The 19,603-nt window shown below is 42.4% G+C and overlaps 1 protein-coding gene across 3 annotated transcripts in view; it reads left to right on the top strand.

Moving 5' to 3' along the window:
• DENND5B (DENN domain containing 5B) overlaps positions 1-19,603 on the top strand; it is a 91,301-nt gene that overhangs the window by 52,197 nt on the left and 19,501 nt on the right. For 2 of the 3 annotated variants that reach the window (XM_033162873.1, XM_033162872.1), the window contains 7 exons: positions 290-956; positions 4,820-5,007; positions 7,230-7,766; positions 9,129-9,360; positions 10,474-10,624; positions 14,845-14,938; positions 18,971-19,102. In XM_033162873.1, coding sequence (XP_033018764.1) covers positions 290-956; positions 4,820-5,007; positions 7,230-7,766; positions 9,129-9,360; positions 10,474-10,624; positions 14,845-14,938; positions 18,971-19,102 — 2,001 coding nt within the window. Of the gene's footprint in view, positions 1-289; positions 957-4,819; positions 5,008-7,229; positions 7,767-9,128; positions 9,361-10,473; positions 10,625-14,844; positions 14,948-16,853; positions 16,956-18,970; positions 19,103-19,603 lie in introns of all 3 variants that reach the window. The other variant, XM_033162874.1, reaches the window with a different exon arrangement.

Genomic DNA, 19,603 nt, shown 5'->3' with positions numbered 1-19,603 from the left:
AATTAAAGGCAATGTCCTTTTGTGCTTGAGGCTGGGAATCTTATTTTCAAGAGTGCAGTTTTTTTTTCTAAATTAACTGGTTTAACAAGATAGCTTTCTCCAACTTCTTCTGCCAGAAGCATCTCCTGTGCAAAAACCCTCTTGAACCAAACAGGAATTATACAAATGGCGTGAGCTCCTGGGCATTGCATTGGGGCCTGCACAAGAGAAACACCCTAGTGGATTATGCCAGGTGAAATTAGATGAGCTATTGATGTGTTGTGTCCCCCCCTCCCCACTCTTCTTGCAGTTATGCATGCCCAAAGGGCTATCCTTCAGGACTCAAACCGATAACAGAGACCCCCAGTTCCACTCTTTCATCATTACCCGGGAAGACGGTTCCCGCACATACGGGTTCGTGCTCACCTTTTACGAAGAGGTCACGAGCAAGCAGATTTGCACAGCTATGCAGACGCTTTATCAAATGCACAACGCAGAGCAATGCAACAGCGTCTGCGCCTCGTCGTCGTGCAGCATGGACTCCCTGGCCAGCAGCCTCGACGAAGGTGACTCCACGTCGCTGGCCAAGATGCAGCGCTACAACTCCTACGATATCAACAGGGACACCCTCTACGTCTCCAAGTGCATTTGCCTCATTGCTCCCCTTCCTTTCATGCAAGCCTGCAAGAAATTCCTCATCCAGCTTTACAAGGCAGTCACCTCCCAGCAACCTCCACCTTTACCCCTGGAGAGCTACATCCATAACATTCTTTATGAAGTGCCCCTTCCTCCGCCAGGGAGGTCTCTCAAATTCTACGGGGTCTACGAGCCTATCTTTTGCCAGAGACCTGGGCCTAATGAACTCCCGCTATCCGACTACCCTCTCCGGGAGGCCTTTGAGTTATTGGGCTTGGAGAACCTCATCCAGGTTTTTACGTGTGTTCTCCTAGAAATGCAGATCCTTCTTTATTCTCAAGGTAAGCTGACTTAACTTTTGTTCAATCAGGTTACTGAGTTTACCTCTAACTTGCCCACACGAATGGTAATAGCGGGTGATGTGTCCCCCCCCCCCCGAAACAATGTTTTTTAAAAAGCTAACCTGAAACAGCCAAACAACATCTTTTAGAGCCAAATGCATATATCTTAACAGAGTGCTCTGTATTCTCCTACAAATTTAGTCTAAGCAGCAACTGAAGATTCAAAGACAGTTGCGAAGGCTGTTACTGTCTTCCACGAAAATTATAACCTTCAGGAGTACAGCTGTTTCTGTGGAAAGACGTTGTTTATTTTTGGGTGTTAACCCTTTTAACTGCTTAGCTCAGAGTATTTCACACCAGCATTTTTCTTAACACATTTTCAATAGCTTGCAGGGTCTTCTGGACTGACTTTTAAAAGCAGTTATCTCACTTTAATTTTTTTATTCTATATCTGAATTTCTGTGCTGCCCCTTTGAAGGCGTGTGTGTGTGCATGTGCATGCATGTATGTATTTTATTTGTTTATATATTGTGTGTGTCATTAATATTATGGGAAAGGCTGTGTCATAGCTGTCAACTGCCCCCCCCCCTTTTTAAGGGAAATTCCCTTATTCCGAATAGGATTCCTTGCAAGAAAAGGGAAAAGTTGACAGCTATGGGCTGTGTTCCAACATTTTCAGAATTCTCCTGTTCTGAGGCTGTTAATACAGCTTCCAGAGGATAAGTGACGAATGCTACTGGCACAAGATTGCTACCAGAGAGGGGTGAATTAAATTGTTAACTCCGCAGAAAGGAGGAAATCTGTTTCGGATGTGTGCCTGCAAGCAATTTAAAGAAGAGTTTGAATTCTCCTGTCCTTGCAATTTAAGCCTTCTTCTCTTCATAGGCATTTATTTGTTGTTACTTAATTTAAAGATTCATATACTTCTTCTAGGGCAGTTTACAAAAACAAGATACTACATAAAATTAAAACATAACTAAGAACTAGGGGGGGAGGGGAGAGGAATTGTTAATTATAGAGGGGGAAGTTTTAAAATTGTAAAAAATGTTGGTGCCAGATAGATGAATTTAAGCAGGTTTATCCAATGTGCTGCCCTCCAGATGTGGGGCTACAGCCCCCATCATCCCTGACTATTGGCCATGTGGTCTGGGGACACTGCATTGGCTACCCCCTAATTTATTTATTTTGTGTATTAAATGTGTAGTCCATTCTTCTTCCCAAAGGAGCCCGGAACTGCAACCACCAGAAAGTTAAGACGATAGAATTAAATAAAAATAACAACAAAATAACTATGTTTTAAAATAACATTTAAAAACAGAAACATCTGAAACAGGTTTGTTCTTTTAAAAAAAGGTAATATATACATTTTTAAAAAATTAAAGAAACTCTCCAAAACCTTTTCCATCTTACACACTGGAACATTTTTGTTTTATGAAATTGGTGATACATGTTTAGGATGTAGTCTTGAAGAGTGTGCTTGATGGTTGCTTGTCTGCAGATTTCTACAGATGCTTGCAAATGGCACAAGAGTGTTTTTAAATACACATTAGCTCTGTGTGTGCTTTGAAGAGAAAGAGAGAAAATTGCTGTAGCATCTACTTGCTATGGAGAAAATTTTGAGATCATGGCTGCATTATGCTCATGTGTCTCAGATGGTTGAGATCACCCTATTCCAGCCTGCCTGTGTCTTGAGATCCTGGGAGGAGCCACATTTTCACATTCTGCCACTGGGGGAAACTCACTTTGTGGTTTTGTAGGATAGAGCCTTCTCCGTGGTGGCACCCTGTCTTTGGAAGGCCAATATTGTCATCCTTCTGGTGCCTGGCTAATTCTTTTTTAATTTCCTGAGGCTTTTGAAGTTTTGGTATGTATTCATACATTTAGATCCTGCCTTTCCTCCAAGGAGCTCAAGATGGCACATGCAGACCTCACAACCACCCTGTGAGGTAGATCAGGCTGAGAGACAGTGCTTGCCGAAAGTCACCCAGTGAGCTTCAGGGCTGAATGGCGATTTCAACCCTGGTCTCCCAGGTCCTGTTCCAGCACTCTTAACTACTACACCACCTTGTCTCTTGATTAATGTTTAGCTGATTAGTTGTTCAGGCTGCTTGGCTATTTTTAGGCGGCTGTATTTGTACTGATTTTGAATTTTATTATGTGTTTATTTGTATTATTTGGTTGTTTTACAACCTGTATAGCTGGATTTATTTTCAACAAATAATTAAATTGTTTATTTGCTGCTCCCTTTCAAAAAGTTACATTTTCCTAAGCTTCTGCCCTCTTGAGAAGGCTTCATTGTGCCAGAGATAAAGAGGGAGTTTGGGCTGCCAGTGCCGCCCCCCTAGCAATTTTAAATTCCTGGGTGAATACTGATCAAATTGTTTTTCTGTGCTGAAAGCCTGGCAATATACTCTGATGTAGATAGGGCATTAAAAGAGATAATATACTTGAGAGGCAGTGGTTTTTATTTTGCTCATTAACGCTCCTCCAGCAGAGAGGTAATAAATAGGAAGCTACTCAGCTAATGGGAGGCAGTATAAAAGTGTAGACATGGCATGCATGCATTTAGAATGGATTTGACCTGTGCTTTCCAAGCTAATACTTCCAGAGGCCATTCTAAATTTAGTTTACAATGGTAGCTTCCCTCTTCTAAAGCCGTATTTAAAGCGGTGTAAAGTTTGGGAACGGAATACTTGAGAAGAGGGTGCATTTCCTTCCATATCGCACCCTGGTGGAGTGCTCTTAGTAAACATTTCAGTATTTCTTTTTACCCCTTTAGACCATGTGCTTGTAAGCCAGAGGACATGTTCTGTTGTTGGAAAAGACATAAGACCTGTCCTTGTTAATCTGACTTTTTTGTGTGTGTATGTGTGTGCGTGCACGCACGCACACACACACACACACACAAAATTAATAGATGTGAAGGAGTCTAAACTGTGGGAATCCATTTTTAATTAACCAACTAGACTAGAGTCAATATGAATACAACTGTTCCGGCACAAGAAGAGAAAATTTAATCACTGTTAACACTGGTGAGCCACTTGGCCATTTTCAGTTGGGATATATTTTACATTCATATCAAACCTTCACTTAGAGCCCCCTCCCCTTCAGAATCATTTGCACTTTCTAATATGGAAGAAGTAGTCTAAGATCAGTTTGGAAATGTTGGAGCAGTATCGGGCAGCATCAAAAGAAGAACACTTTATATCAGTTGTTGTACAAACATCCTTTCTGGCTAGAAACTTAATAGAATACACAGGAATAAAATGCTGACAGGGTACTGGTGAGTCTGAGAGTACTGGCTTGAAATCTTGTTTTAAAAACAAGTCCTAGGGTGCATTTCACGTTTGTGTAGTTAGTTCTGATTTTCCGTCAAGGTGGATTTGCAGGCTGCCTTGCTTCCTGGAGCCTGCTAACACGTGAGCTGAAAATTCAGCCTAATGAACAATTATGAGCAAAAACGGGCATGACAGCAGTTGCTCCCCTTGCTCTTTGTTCCTTTCTTGTCCCATCTGCATATTGCTGTTCCTCTGGCAATTCAGAGCAATGTACATAATTCCGCTTTGCCGTTCTCCTGGTGTTCATCTTAAATTCACTTTTTAAATTTTGTATCATCATAGCTGGATGTGTCTATTAAAATTTCATAGCTTTCTTTGTGTAATGGCTCTGGAGTTAATATTTCAATCCATTTTAAACAAGCAGCGAGCTCATGCCGCACACTTAAATCAAGCTGACGAATAGCTGCAAAACGTGCTCTGTGGGTTTAAGAATTGCTCTGCACTTGCCATCTGTCTAATGCTGAAGTGTTGATGGGTTTTTAAGAGGAGCGATATAGTAATTCTGTGTTGGTTTTCCCTGTGTAGACTACCAGCGTCTGATGACGGTTGCAGAAGGGATCACCACGCTGCTGTTCCCATTTCAGTGGCAACATGTCTACGTCCCCATCCTCCCAGCCTCTCTCCTGCATTTCCTCGATGCTCCTGTACCTTACTTGATGGGCCTGCAGTCGAAGGAGGGAACAGACCGTTCCAAACTGGAGCTTCCCCAAGAGGTGACTATTGCACACCGCTGAACCTTAGTGCTGTGTGCAGTGCTGAATTTTGGCAACCTGAGTTAAGGATGCCTTGTTCTGTTGTTAAAACAGAATATAATTCCACATGGGTATTCCTGATTTTTCTGTGCATTTGTAGCAAACCCACGGGCTCTGTATTTGGGCATGGATCCTCTCTGGATAGGAACATCAGAGCAAGGCTTTAGGAGTGCAATCTAAATGACTGTTTCTCTTTTTACTCAGTCTAAGAACAAGATCTCTTTAGGTGCAGCTGTGGCACAAAAACAGTTTTACACTGTCATTGTTTGCATGTCCTGGGACTTCAGAAGTTGTTGTTTTTAATTGTCTTTATGACTACTGGGCTATGAAGAAGCATATTCCCTGACCAGTTTTGTACCATTTGTTGTATGTTTTCCCTGACCAGTTTTGTAACATTTGTCTACCCAGCCAAGCCCTAGTAGCATTGAATTGCCTTTTTCCAGTTTGTGTGTGTCCCATTTATTAGTGCTGTTGGCCATCACCAGTCATTTAATTTAGTTTATTACTGTCGACAGCTGTTTCCCTGCATCTTTTCCTGTTTCTAACAAGGTGGTTCAAATATATATTCATGCCACTTGTTAGAATTTTATCTCAAGTGCACAAACGTTTTATTTTTAGCCCCAAGTGTGTGGGGCTTAGCCTGAACAATGAAAGGAACACTGAAATGAACCTTTGTTCACTAGTATTCATGTACCAGAAGACCAAATGGTTTTACCATCTTGTAGAAAGCGCTGTTTCAAAATGCCACCATTAAATGCAGCCCCTCAGCTCCTCCACCTTTATATTACCCAGAGTCGTTTTTCAGTAGATGTAGGAGTAGAAAGAAAAGACTAAAAATCAGATACCAGTAACAGTTTCAGTCTGCCTTGCATAAAAGACGAGCTCACCTCCCTGGTGTATGGGAATGTGCAACATGGAATTGAGCTTATCTTGTAGATCCTCCTTCTACACTCAATTTATTTTGGCATATTATCTCACCCTTGTTATAATTGACACAAGGGTCAACTGCAAATGTATAAAATAATAAATGCAGGTCCTCATCCTCACAATATAATATGTAAAAAGAACAGATAAAGCTAACGCTCAAATAAACTAGAATGTAGTTTTATAAAATCTCAACACCTAATGCTTGGAAAAGTAATTAAGCTGACACCGAAACGATAACAACCGTAGATGCCAGTTGAACTTCTGAACCTTGCAGTCCTTCCCTGCTTCATGTCCTGTTTTTAAAATATATCTCTAAGCATATGAGGGAGCTAATTAATGTAATTTGGGGATTTAGTTCAGATTACTGCCTTTTCCTTCCTCTGAGAAGTGCATTGCAAGTGGACTTCTTCAACACACCCTAGAGAAAACAACCGAGTGCTGGTACCAATTAAATATCAGTTCAAAGACTGACTAGAATGAGTTGTCGTTGCCCTTGTGAATATCTAGGTCTCCTGTTATGCTACTTTGTCATGGTTGGTACATCTGAGGCCTCCGCTCCCTTGGGGGGGAAACAAACTGGATTCAGCACAGCAAATTCGTGAGCAATGAATTTCAGACTCAAGCTGAGTTGGGGGGGGGTGAGGAATAGTAATCTCTTCCAAGGCACCACTTTTTATTTTGAGGGTTTACTGTGTTATGTAAAAGTTGGCTTACTTTATATTTCCAAACAAAAGATCCCCATGTATGTGGTGAAATCATTGTGTTCATTCTTGAAGTCAGCCTCACTGTTGGACAGGCAACAAACATTTGGGCACTACTAGAGGGGAGCCAATGGCTCATTCTTGGATTTTCTATATTAGTACTTTAGTGGGAGAGAATATTTGGATTAAGCTGCCTCTGGCATGGATATTTTGCCTCTGTCATACCCCAATCAGTTGGAAAGTTTTTGTTTTGTTTTGTTTTGTTTTGTTTGTTTGTTTTGTTAAGTCTTCCCAAGGATTTCCCTGTAAAGACACCCCTGTCTGTTCAAAGTGATTTCTGAATATTTTATGTGTGCTGATGGGTTATCATTACCTATGTATTTCTTACGTTGCCGTTGTTGATGTGATACTTGAAGTTGCATTTTTTAGTGTGTTGATTAGTATATTACAAACACTTTGTCTCCAAGTGACTATTTCATCCCCCCACCAAGAGACTATTTCTGTATTAGGCAGCTAATACATTTAATAATAATATTTGGCTTTCCCCCCCTCCAGGCTAACCTCTGCTTCGTGGATATCGATAACCACTTTATTGAGTTACCAGAGGAACTTCCTCAGTTTCCCAACAAGCCGGATTTCATCCAGGAAATCTCCGAAGTTCTGCTTCAGTTTGGAATTCCCCTTGAGGGCACCCTCCATTGTAGCGAGAGTGCCACCAAGTTTAAGAACCTAGTCCTCAGTGACTTGGCCAATGACAAAAAAAATGGGAATGTACCCAGCAACACCATCAACATGTATGAGTTGCTCAAGGGCAATGAGACTATTGCCCGCCTCCACGCTTTGGCAAAGAGAACAGGGGTGACAGTGGATAAAATGAGTATCAACATTCCTCTGGAAGAGAAGGAAAGGAATGTTAAGCTCCAGTGTGAAGATGGGGAGCTGAGGGACTACAAACTGAACGTTCAGCTACGAGAGGTCTTCGCCAACCGCTTCACGCAGATGTTTTCTGACTATGATGCTTTCGTCATTCAGGCGGCGCAAGACAGGGAATCATGGCTGACCAACAGGGAACAGATGCAAAATTTTGACAAAGTAAAAGCAGCCAAATATTTTCCTTGTAACAATCAATTCGGTTGCCTTGCCTTTTGAAGGCTTGGAGCTCAGTGTTAGAGCACATGATTTCATTTGCAGCATTGCAAGTTCAGTCCCCCATCTCCGGTTTAAAGGATCCCAAAATACTTTTTGAGTTAGAGAATACTGAGCTAGATTGGCCAAACGGTTTGGCATTAAGGTTCTATTATGTATTTAGATTCTCTTCCCATTCAAAGAGCAAAAGCTCCTTTTGAATTTTGGCACCCGAAATTACTTAGCAAGTGTTAATGGGGATGGCTGTTATTTAGGTCAGGGGTGGGGAACCTATGGCTTTCCAGATGTTGTTGGGCTCTGTTAACATCCACACTCCCACCCACTCCCACATGACCAGTTGTCAGGGGTGAGGGGAGCTGTGGTAAAGCAGGTCCCCTCACCCATGATTTAGATGCAGTCTGGTTTTGTCTAGGCCTTGTTACGTGACTGGTTTATTTTTCTTACTAGAAAATACTTCAATGGCATGTTGAGTAAGAGGAGGAGTACATGATAGGCAGCTGATGAAATAACTTTCTCAAATTGATCCAAAATGATGGTGACATGGATTTTTCTCCTTTTTGAACCTTAGATTTGGTGTAGAAAATTTATCAGAATCTTGTGGGATTTCTTTATTGCCAGTAATGGCAAAGGCATACTTCAAAAGTGCCTCTTAGCCAACTATGGTAACCAATCTGTGTAATAAGAGTGAAAAGTAGCAAATAGGAACTCTACACTGGTGAGACATTTTGGGTTGGAGATCTTGGTGCAATTATGTTTTTTTTATTATTATCTCTGTCACTGTCCTTGTTCGTTGTGTCACATTAAACCATAGTTTAAAGCTAACTATGATTAAATGTGAACAAGTTCCCATGGTGCTCCTCCATCTCCTGTTCAGGCTGCTGCACTGCAGATGAACAGACCATGGTCTGGCTTGTGTCCTCTGAACTTGGGCGTATGAACTGTTTCCTCCAAACAATCATGAATATTAAGATGAGAGCAGATCTAGGTGACTGCTTGTAGCTTTACGGGAGGAAACAAACCACAAGTCTGGGTTTGGATGACATTGTAAGCCAGACTGTAGGCTGTTTCATTTGTAGTGCAGCTTGAGCAAGGGAGCAGTGCTACAGAACTGCCAGAGCTCATTGGCGTTAAACCATAGTTTCTTTTCAATTTGGTTTGGTGTGACGTGCCAACTAGGTCACACTGTTTTGGTATTGGGCTATGCATGCTCCCTGTGAAAGTATGCTTAGGACAGAATCGGACAATTACTGAAATGGAAAACAAGGATGCTGCAAGGTGTAACTTTTTTTTGGGTTCCCTCAACTCTAGGCTTCATTTCTCTCTGACCAACCTGAGCCTTACCTCCCATTCCTCTCGCACTTCATTGAAACTCAAATGTTCGCAACATTCATCGACAATAAAATTATGTCCCATTGGGAAGAAAAAGACCCATTTTTGCGAGTGTTTGATTCCCGAATCGAGAAGATAAGGCTGTATAATGTCCGGGTTCCTTCACTAAGAACGTCTACATATCAGAAGTGCAACACATTGAAAGAAGCAGGTATGTACAGGTCTATCAGTTGTCAGTGTACAAGCTTCAAGAGAGGGAGGGAGGGAGGGAGAGAGAGAGAGAGAGAGAGAGAGAGAGACTAGCTACTCAGAAGTTGTATTTTACCCTATTTGATTTAGATTATGATATTCATTTGCTTTAATTTATAACCCTCCTTTGACTCCCCTTCACCACCTTACAGTGCAGTAAAACAAAAAGGAGCAATGCAAAACACCTCAAAGAAAAACAAAGCATTAAATTGGGTTAGTACAATCTGAGAGTTCATGGAAACCAGCGGGAGAATCAGAATTAAAAATCTTAAATTTGCCAGCCCACCCCCTAAAACCTTCTGAAATAAAAAATGTTGACTGGATCCATTTAGAATGTAAAAGTCCCCATGGAGTTTAGCTGTGCAATTCCTTTTTACCTGCGAAAGCTATGCTAGTGTCACTAAAGTGATTTATTGCAGCTGGCTAGATATGATCTGTCAAACTGTGTTGTTTTTCCATTTTCTTTCATCTTCAGAAATAAAACACTGGGATTTAAACAACCAAACCAAAAAGTTTAATTTGTGTTCGAAACCATTTTAAATTTTCAGGTCTGCTTTTTCTTCGGAGGCTAGTTTCGGTTGATATGGTGGCACCAGAACCTCATGCGCTTTGTCTTGAAAGGCATCAAGTTGATAGTAGTATCAAGTTTCCTTCTGATCTCTTAATCTCACAGATCTGAATCCAACACGCAATGTTTGCTTGACTAACACACAGGCATGGAATCTTGTGTTCCTTCACCAGTGTTTTGCTCCAGTTGTTCACCAAGGAACAGAGTTGTTTTTGAATATGGACATACTGATATTTCAGCCCGTGTTTGAGAAGCAGCTTTCCTCATCCCCATTTAGCAATGGCGACTCAAGCAATATGCTTTCGGTGAACAATTTTTTTAGGAGTCCCTAATAGTAAGCATGGTCCTGTCTACTGATGGCCTCTGTTCTTGCCTCACCTGTATAGACTGTCCACAACTTAACTCAGGTGTGCTGGCTCCAGGGATAGATCCTGCCTGTGGAAGAAAAGTTCCTTGGTTTCAGTTAACTAAAAAATAAATTGTTTGTGTGTTAATTACTATTTTCAGCTCAGGCCATTGAACAGCGGCTGACGAAGATTGATCACACTGCAATCCATCCTCATTTGCTTGATATGAAGATAGGCCAAGGCAAATATGAACAAGGCTTCTTCCCTAAGCTTCAGTCAGATGTGCTGGCAGCTGGGCCTACCAACAACAAGTAAGCTATTGCAACTGTAATAACCCCTTGGAATGCATGGGAATAGTTTGTTCAGTGTAGTCTCTGGTTCACTTTGCCGCTTTAGGATTCCGTTCCCTCGGTCACTGAAAAAAAACCCAGCGTTACCTAGATAACGAGCTTCTCCCTTCCCCTTGGCAGCATTACTGTAGCGCAGTGATGGCCAAACTTGGTCTTCCAGCTGTTTTGGGACTACAATTCCCATCATCCCTGACCACTGGTCCTGTTAGCTAGGGATGATGGGAGTTGTAGTCCCAAAACAGCTGGAGGGCCAAGTTTGGCCATCACTGCGTAGCGTATCTTCTATGAGGCTTTCCCCTGAAGAGTATCCAGTAGCTTCAGGTGCTGCATCCTGTGCCAAATCACTTTGAGGATATATTGCAGAAGCCTAGTGTTAAACTCACTTGGTAGCTATAGGTGACCAGAGATTTCATGTAGCTAAGTTCTATGTGGGTGAGTGAGTAGACTGGCTGCAGTGGAGGAGAAACTCCTCCAGCCTCAGCCTGAATGGAAATGCAGGCTAGCTGTAAAAACCACCTTTTAACCAAATAGGCTAGCAGAGGAGGGACAAAGTTCAGGCATGGGGCTTCTCTTCCTCTGTGGAAACACAAGTTTTTATAGCATCTAAGCACACTAGTAAAAAATGATAATTTACAGGCTAGTGGCTATGGGATTATTTACAAGGCTGAATTATTGCAGTATTTTATCATCTGCACTGACGCTTCCTGCTATCCCCTGGACATTGTATTTTGTTCTTCCCAGTTACAAGCTTTGTATTTGGAGCTGAACTATCAGTATTTAACCTGTTACGAAATGTTGATTTTTTGAGTTCCAATCAGAGTCTCCAGCTTCTCTTTTTCTGGTAACAAAAGGAGTTATAATTTAGCGGGAGCAGACATCTTCATTGGGTTTTCTTTGATTGATTTTAAACTGCAGGTTAACTTGGAGGGAATCGGAACACGTATGCTGTGAAATCAAAGTAATTAAATAAGCTCTCTAATACACTAATCTCCACTGATTATCCTGTAATTCTTTGTAATTACTTACAAAGGAGCATAATGCGTCACATGGATTGGTTTGGTGGAGCAACCAGCAAAATGAGCACAAGAGCCATTTACATCTCTGAACATTTTTGCAGATGGAGTAAGAAACCCTGGATTTTTATCTTTAGCAGGGTCCTCTGCGCTTTACATGAGAGAGGATGATTTTGATACTGGCACCTCAATTGTGGAGCACCCTTGCCTTGCAGGTTTAATGGTCACTGATCCTGTTGGGCCTCAGCACCAGTTAAAAACGTGCTTGTATGCCCAGGCCTTTTGCTGAATTATTACTGATGAAGATGCCCTGACTGATTTGTTGTATTAAGGTTATATTAGTATTTTTATATAGCATGGTTTTATTGGGTGGTATTCAATTAGGTTTTATGTTGAGTAGACCCATTGAAGCTAATGGGCCTAACTTAAACATGTTCATTAATTTCAGTGGTCTGCTCTGAGAAAAACTTAATTGAGGGCTTCCGGCTGCGGACGCCATTATGGGTGGTCGTGGGATGCTTCGGCTGCGAAGCACCCAGTTCATTCCGGGGGTTAGGAGCCCTGCAGCCGCATAGCGGGGCTCCGGTTGGGGAGCGGGAAGAGCGTCCCGCTCCCTGGGCTCCCCGGCTGTGCCCGTTGTGGCTCCGAACCCTTCCCCCGCACCCCCTGTAAAGGGGGAGTGGGGGTGAAGGGACGACGGAGCCGGGCTTCAGGGGAGATGCCCCAACCGGGATGGAATTGCGGCGGCTAAGCCTGTGATGAGCGTCTAAGTTCTACCTGTCATTAAGGATCTGATAAGAACCCAGAAGCTGTGAGTAATTGATTGACTCTTTGTTTTCCTGGAATGCTCTGGGGGAAAGAAGAAAGGCAGCCCGCCTCCCTCCCTTCGGCTGGTGAAAGAAATTAACTCTTTAAGTGACTGCTGCCACAACAATCAATAGAAAGTATTTGGAATGTGAAAACTGAGTCTGTTGAGATCTCCCTTCGGGGGTTAACTGGGGGAAAAATATCTCCGCTTGAAGTTTTGGTCTTTATACTCCTGCTTCGGAGAAATGGCGGCGACCTGGTGTGTCGCAGGAGAAATTTGAAACAAAGGAAGGAAGAGACAGGAACTGAAATCTGACACTCACCCTCTCTCTTAAAATGCTGGACTTCGCGCTCATATTGGCATCGAACTCATATTTAAAGGATGAGGAAAAGCTCACTATTTTGCAGATGGAACTGCTTGATCGGAAACTACAAGTCTTGAGTGGAATTATTCACAAAAAAGATCTATTTTCCACAGAGGAGGCTTTTCAAAAGTTCTACGCAATGGAATCATGCCTTGGCAAAGAGCTGGGAGGGGCGGTTGAAAGATGGTCCGAGATGGCTGGGCAAATCCGGGAAGAACAACTGGAAATGGGAAAACTTACAATATCCAGACCCCGAGGTGGCAGCTCGGGGGTAAGGGACATGGAATTAGAATTTTTACAAGAAGAAGAAGCAAAAGAAACGGAGGAGCCCAGAATGCAGATGAGAAACGCCTTGAGGCTCGATGCGGGGTTTGCTGTGGATGCAGCCTGGATCTGTGGACACTTGGAGGAAGACAATGGGAGATTTGGCGCTGGAGAAAGACAGGAAAAGACAATGGACAGAGGAGGAGTGGGTTGAAGAATTAAGTGTATAATCTAAATGGTCTGCCATGGTATCCGAAGTCGGAGTGTGAAGTCTGTTAATGATAAGTTTATTTTAAATAAGTAAGGAGATATTGAATTTTAAGTTAAAAGCAGCATGATAAAGGACAGAAGAAATAAGTTTAGCTATAAGAATATTTGGTTACGATTTAAGGTATAATGCAAAGATTGAGATAAGTATGTTTTCTTTATTTTTTAAGTAAAGTTAAATTTTTTACAGAGAAAAGTTGTTAAGGAAATAGTATATTGAATTAAAACCGAAGGTGAAAAGGCGGGGGAAGTCAAGTGTCAAGATTCAGAACTAGAATTTTTTTTTTGTAAGGTTATAATTAAGAAGAAGAATCCTGACTTTATGTGTATTTGTAGTTGTTTTTGTATTTGTAGGTGTGGGGTTGGGTTTGTGTTATATCATGAAAATGTTAATAAATTCTGTTTAAAAAAAAAAAAACTTAATTGAATTCCACACATTATGTTTTATGCTTTTTGTTTATCCTGCCTTGGACTTGGATTTAATGAAGAGTGGGATGTTTGGGGTGTGTTCATTCTAGTGTAGGAAAGCGTGGGGAAGGGAGAGTTAATGCATGGATAAGTTCCTGCCCTCCTTTTTTCTTTTAAGGAAACCCTTAAGGGGCACATTCAAGTATGAAGATTTGGTAGTATTGACTTGCTGCCCTTGAAGAAAACTTGTTTCTCCTTACCAGGCATCTGTAACAACATCAGAGCACTAGTATTTGTAACACTTATGATCTCAATTGACTTTGGCTTTTGTAAATGTGTTTAAATGTAGACATTCTCTAAGAAGGCCCTTAGAAGAGCTGAGAGCCAGTGTTGCCCGGTGGGTCTGTGAGCTTAGGTATTCTCCTGCAGCTGGACAGGGGAATACCTGAGACAAACCCTTTCCCACCTAGTTGGCCTGTGGAAGTTTCTTCCAGTTGGAATTCATTTAATTGTTCAGAAACAGATGAGAGAGTGGGCGTCCGATGCTGGCATCCAGCGAAATGTGGGCATGAGCAAGTGGGCGTGTTCAGGGTAGGAGAGGCTGAGTCAGTGCAAAGAGAAACTGAGCAGGAAGACCAAAGAGTCTCCCATGTGCTGTGGATTTTTGAGAGGATATTTAGTGAGACTTTCCATGGGCGTCATAGGAGACTCTGGTTGGGCACACTATCATTTGCAGATGCCACATTGGCAACCTCTGATCTAGCCAGTGAAGAGTAACTTGGAATGTCTCCATGGTACCCTCTCTTCTCTTCATTTTATCTCTGTCACCATCTGTCTAGTTTGTAATGGGCCCTTTTGGAGTCATGAAGCTTGTATTGGAATATTTAAAAATAAATGGGTGTAAGTTAATCATGTCCATTACATTCAATGAATCTGCTCTTGAGCTAATACTAATATTGGACGCAACCCTGTGCTAACCTTTCCCCCCTTTGGAGTTGGCATGTAATTGTTTCTTACAACTTTTCATTTCTTTTCTTTTCTTTTCTTTCAACCTCAGCCGGTGGGTGAGTCGAAGCGCTACAGCACAGCGCAGGAAAGATCGCCTCCGACAGCAGTCAGAGCACATTGGTTTGGACAATGACTTACGAGAGGTAAGTGCTGTGGTTAATAGCAGAGACACCCAATACCTGTTATCCATTTAGGGTTTGGCTGCATTAGCTTTGTCAAAACTTAGAGCAAGACCTCCGCATAAAGCATATACGTCTCCTCACACCAAAGAAAAAAATCTGGGACAGGAGCAGATAACAGGGTCCAGGTTCCTGGAAAAAAGAATTACAAGGCCTCCTTAGCGGAGGTTCAATTCAAAAGCTGATATCCCATCTTCCACCCATCTCTATCTAGAAAGAATTGTCCTCTCCCCGCACATGGTACCCGCAAGCCTAACATGTAGACTGGCTTCCTTTCTTGCTTCCCCAAGGTCTGTTCTCTCAAATCAGAAATCATTGCTCTCAGTCAGTTGTATTTTGAGATTATTGTTAGCCTCTTCCTATGGTTGCACTCACTTGCTCTTCCAAAGTGCATCAGTATGACTTCAGGGAAGAAGAAGGAATGCTTCTGGGAATGGGAGATGATAGGGATTTAATTCCCAGGAGGAACTTGCTTTAATGTCCTCCCTTATCCCAGAAGATCGCTAAATCTATTCAATTTAACAAAAGGCTCAGTTTTCAGAAGGATTACAGGCCCCCGCTGATCCGCTTGTCCAGTGTGCTGAACATCAAAGCAACTCCTGAATTATGCATTTAAATGAATGCTAAGCTAAGCTTCCATCAACTTAATTATGGCTTCTAGTTGTACTGAGGGCCCAGTGTGCATATAAGGCTCCTCAAGCTGCCTCTAGTTTGAAGAGCCCCATAAGCGCATGGCAGTCTTCTTCTCATCCATAATAGTCCTTGGGTAAGTTGTCCTTGGGCATGCAAGGCAGTCTTATGGGACTTAGAGGGGTCTCTCCTTTTGAGCTGTGCATGATGAGCTTCTGATTCCACATCCAATTCTGTAGACAGGAGGAACGCTTGACATGAAAAGGGCACTCCCTTCCTGTGCGGAGCTATAAACATATGGAACTCTATATTAGGGTGAAAGTGAGTTAGGGGCAAAGTGGGGGTACCATCAAAAGTGTCAAACTGCATACTCTCATTATATGTACTAGTTGTGATATTGCAGCTGTGTGCGTGTTTTTCCCAACCATGTTCTGCATCATTGGCTGCTGGTGGTGTGGAAACACACAGCCTGGTGACATGACAGTGTAGGAGAAATCTTCCTGCATGTTGTGGTTGAGATGTAGCAGGCCAAGTTGCCCTTGGAGCCCCAGATTGCAGTTCTTTTCTGCCTTATCCTTAGCAGTTGACTTACAAATAAGTCTTTTCTGGAGATTAAGCGCTTGAGCAAAACAAGCACGTTTTGCTTTGGTTTCATCCCAGCAAATTGTGTGCGAGTGGCATGCTGCTTGGCCTTTTAAATGGGAGCGTGCTAGATTTATAGCTGCACCTGAAGGTTAGGGATTCCTGCGTGGCTTGTTAAAACACCATACGTCTTTGTCTTATTCCTATTTATCTTTTTTTGCCCATTTGAAACAAGCAAGAACAACACAGGGTTTTCGTGAGGATCAAAGTCACTGTGCTTTCTTTTTAGTTACCTTTTTATTCTTAATGCCATTTGGTCCTTGTGGCATTGCTGAATTCTGCATCCACTACAGCAAGTGCAGTTTTAGGGAGGGCGAGAGGCCCTGCATTTCATACATACCCAAATGTGAAAGCTTATTCTGCTGAAACAAAAGGAATGTGTTATTTGTGAGCGTTGATGCTATCGAATGTGACGGCGCAGAAGCATTTCCTTGTGACGTTTTATATGAATTGCTTCCATGCTTTTTAATTTCTTCATCCCTGTACTGTATTTACTCTTTCTTTCTGTTTTTGCTTTGACTCTTATGCATGCTTGTTCTGCCGCTCCTTTTTCTCCATCTGCTGCTTCTGCCATTCGTTATATCCACCTTCCTCTTAGCCATTGGAGGAGTTCTTGATCCATCAGAACTCACTGGCATTCTGGGAGTGGGATCAGGGCCCACATCCTCCTGCACGACCACCTAAAAAATCATTCTCTGAATGTAGTCTGGTATGTTTTATTTAATTTTGCCCAGAACTGCTTTCCTTCTCACGCTAACCGCTGCTTTTTTGGGTAGAATTTTATGCACCGCTTTATAGCAGTCCATAAAGCGTGGTTCTGACCAGGTAGATGATTCTCACAGTGCCACGGGGCCCTGCCTTGTGTTGGTTTTACAACTGGAGGCCTAAGAAAGATGTTCAAGTTCAGCCTCTCATTTTCCAGAACAGTTTGTTGGGCAGGCAAAAAAATTGAGATGTGGGGCTAGTCAGGTCCCGGCAAACGCAGAGCTAGTAGTTCTTGTTACATCTAAAATCCTGATTCCCATATTAATATTGTCAAGGTGGCTTGCAAAGACCAAGGCCATATAGGTGGTCTTTTTCTGCTACTTACCTGACTGGAACCACACTTTAAAAGATGACCACCACCTTTCCTTGTCCTAATCCTCACCCTTTTCTCTAGCTTCATGCTACATTCTCTCCACCGTTATTTTTCCAAAGCAGTTGCTGTTGGATCCTCGCACAGTCACTTACTTTATTTTTTTTGGGGGGTGGGGACTACTTAAAATGGTTGTTGCAGATCCTTGCTCAGGGTTGTGAGCCTTCTGATCCTCCCCCTTTGCATTTCTCCTTTGCATCTCTGCCATCAGGGGTGCAAAGGAAGAGGGGCAGAGGATCATCAAGAGCCTTTTCAAAGCCACCCTGCTCTTCTTCTTTGTGCCTCCAACGCAGGCATCCCCAAACTCGGCCCTCCAGATGTTTTGGGACTACAACTCCCATCATCCCTTTTTAAAATAAATAAATAAATATTTTTATTCATTTTATAAAAAACAAAACATATAAAACAAAGACAAAACAAACAAATCTTATAAATTTTCAGATTTTTTTCTTTAACATTTTAGGGCAACTTCACCCAACCTCTCAATTTCTGGGTTTCATTTCCATTCTTCTTTAATGGTTTCATAAATTAATCAAATGTTCATTATCCTTTTCAAATTCTTAATACTTCATTATCCATTATTAATTCCCTAAATCATATATTTACATCATATATATCCAATTTACTACCAGAAACCTATCGATACTTCCCTAGGATTTCAAAGATCTAAACATTACAATATTTTTTTCAAATAACTTTTGAATTTCTTCCAATCTTCCTGCACCGTTTCGTCCCTCTGTTCACACAGTCTTGCTGTCAGTTCGGTGAGTTCCATAAAGTCTACAACTCCCATCATCCCTAGCTAACAGGACCAGTGGTCAGGGATGATGGGAATTGTAGTCCCAAAACATCTGGAGGGCCGAGTTTGGGGGTGCCTGCTCCAATGTCATAGGTGCAAGGTAGACGTGTGGAGAGGATCGCAAAGCCCTTTCCTGCAAAAGGATTCATGCAGAAGCCTTACTGTGCTCCCCCTTTCATCCTCCAATGATCAGGGGTATCAGATGTGTCCCAAGAATATGAGGGTGCACCTCTCCCACCCCCCAGTATGCCCCGCCCTCCCATTTCATCACGCTGAAGCAGTGCAGTTCAGAAGATCTGGGGGTACAGTTGAACAGCAGTAATATCTAGGATATCTTGTAATATCTTGTGTGTGTGGAAGATGTGGGCTTTCTGCCTCAGGCACCAAAATATATTTGGTAGTCGGTTGCTTCCGACTCCACCAACAGGCAGAAAACAGATGTGAGCTGTGTAGCCAGCCATCATCCTTGACAGTCCATACAGTTCAACTGCAGGCTATCCTTCTCTCCCTACCTGTGTATCTACAGTATAAGGCTGATGCCTGCTAAAAACCATTACACAAAACTTACTATATGTGCAGGTATTATTTCCCCCTCTCTGACCTCTCACTTCCAGCTTCTTGACATTTGAGGGGGTGGGGGGGATCACCTTGGCCCCACATATTATTATTTTTTGTTTTCTTTTTTTAGTGCAGAGTTAGTTTGTCAGTTAAGGAGGGCAAAGGTGTACGTGCTCTGTTTTTTGTGTTCATTCTAGTTGTTGTTGTTTTTTTTAAATCATCATTGGATTAGAAGTACATGCAAGAAGCAAGGACCTTGGGGAAAAATCTGAGGCAGCCCAAACTCTCCGATCTTTCTCCTGCTGTAATTGCTCAGACAAACTGGAAATTCGTAGAAGGTTTACTCAAAGAATGTCGAATGAAGGTAAGTATTTTGTGTGTGTGTGTGTGTGTGTGTGTGTGTGTGGTAAAATGTGGTTTGCTGAAAAAAAGACATCTGTGTTGGGAGGCATGGTTCCACTCCCCTCCAGTGTGGTGTAGTGGTTAAGAGCGGTAGACTCGTCATCTGGGGAACCGGGTTCGTGTCTCCACTCCTCCACATGCAGCTGCTGGGTAACCTTGGGCTAGTCACACTTCTTTGAAGTCTCTCAGCCCCACTCACCTCACAGAGTGTTTGTTGTGGGGGAGGAAGGGAAAGGAGAATGTTAGCCGCTTTGAGACTCCTTCGGGTAGTGAAAAGCGGGATATCAAATCCAAACTCTTCTTCTTCTTCTTCTTCTTCCATAGCTGTCAACTTTCCCTTTTTTGCGGGACATTCCCTTATTCCAGCGCCGTTTCCCATTGCAAAAAAAGGGAAAGTTGAAAGCTATGGACGTTTCCTAATGCGAAAAAAGGAAGGTTGACAGCTCTGCTCCCCTCATTCAAA

Source organism: Lacerta agilis, chromosome 10 (genome assembly GCF_009819535.1).
Source record: "Lacerta agilis isolate rLacAgi1 chromosome 10, rLacAgi1.pri, whole genome shotgun sequence".
Classification (NCBI taxonomy): domain Eukaryota; kingdom Metazoa; phylum Chordata; class Lepidosauria; order Squamata; family Lacertidae; genus Lacerta; species Lacerta agilis.
Note: the sequence above shows the minus strand (reverse complement) of the source record. Positions and strands in the feature narration are given on the sequence as shown.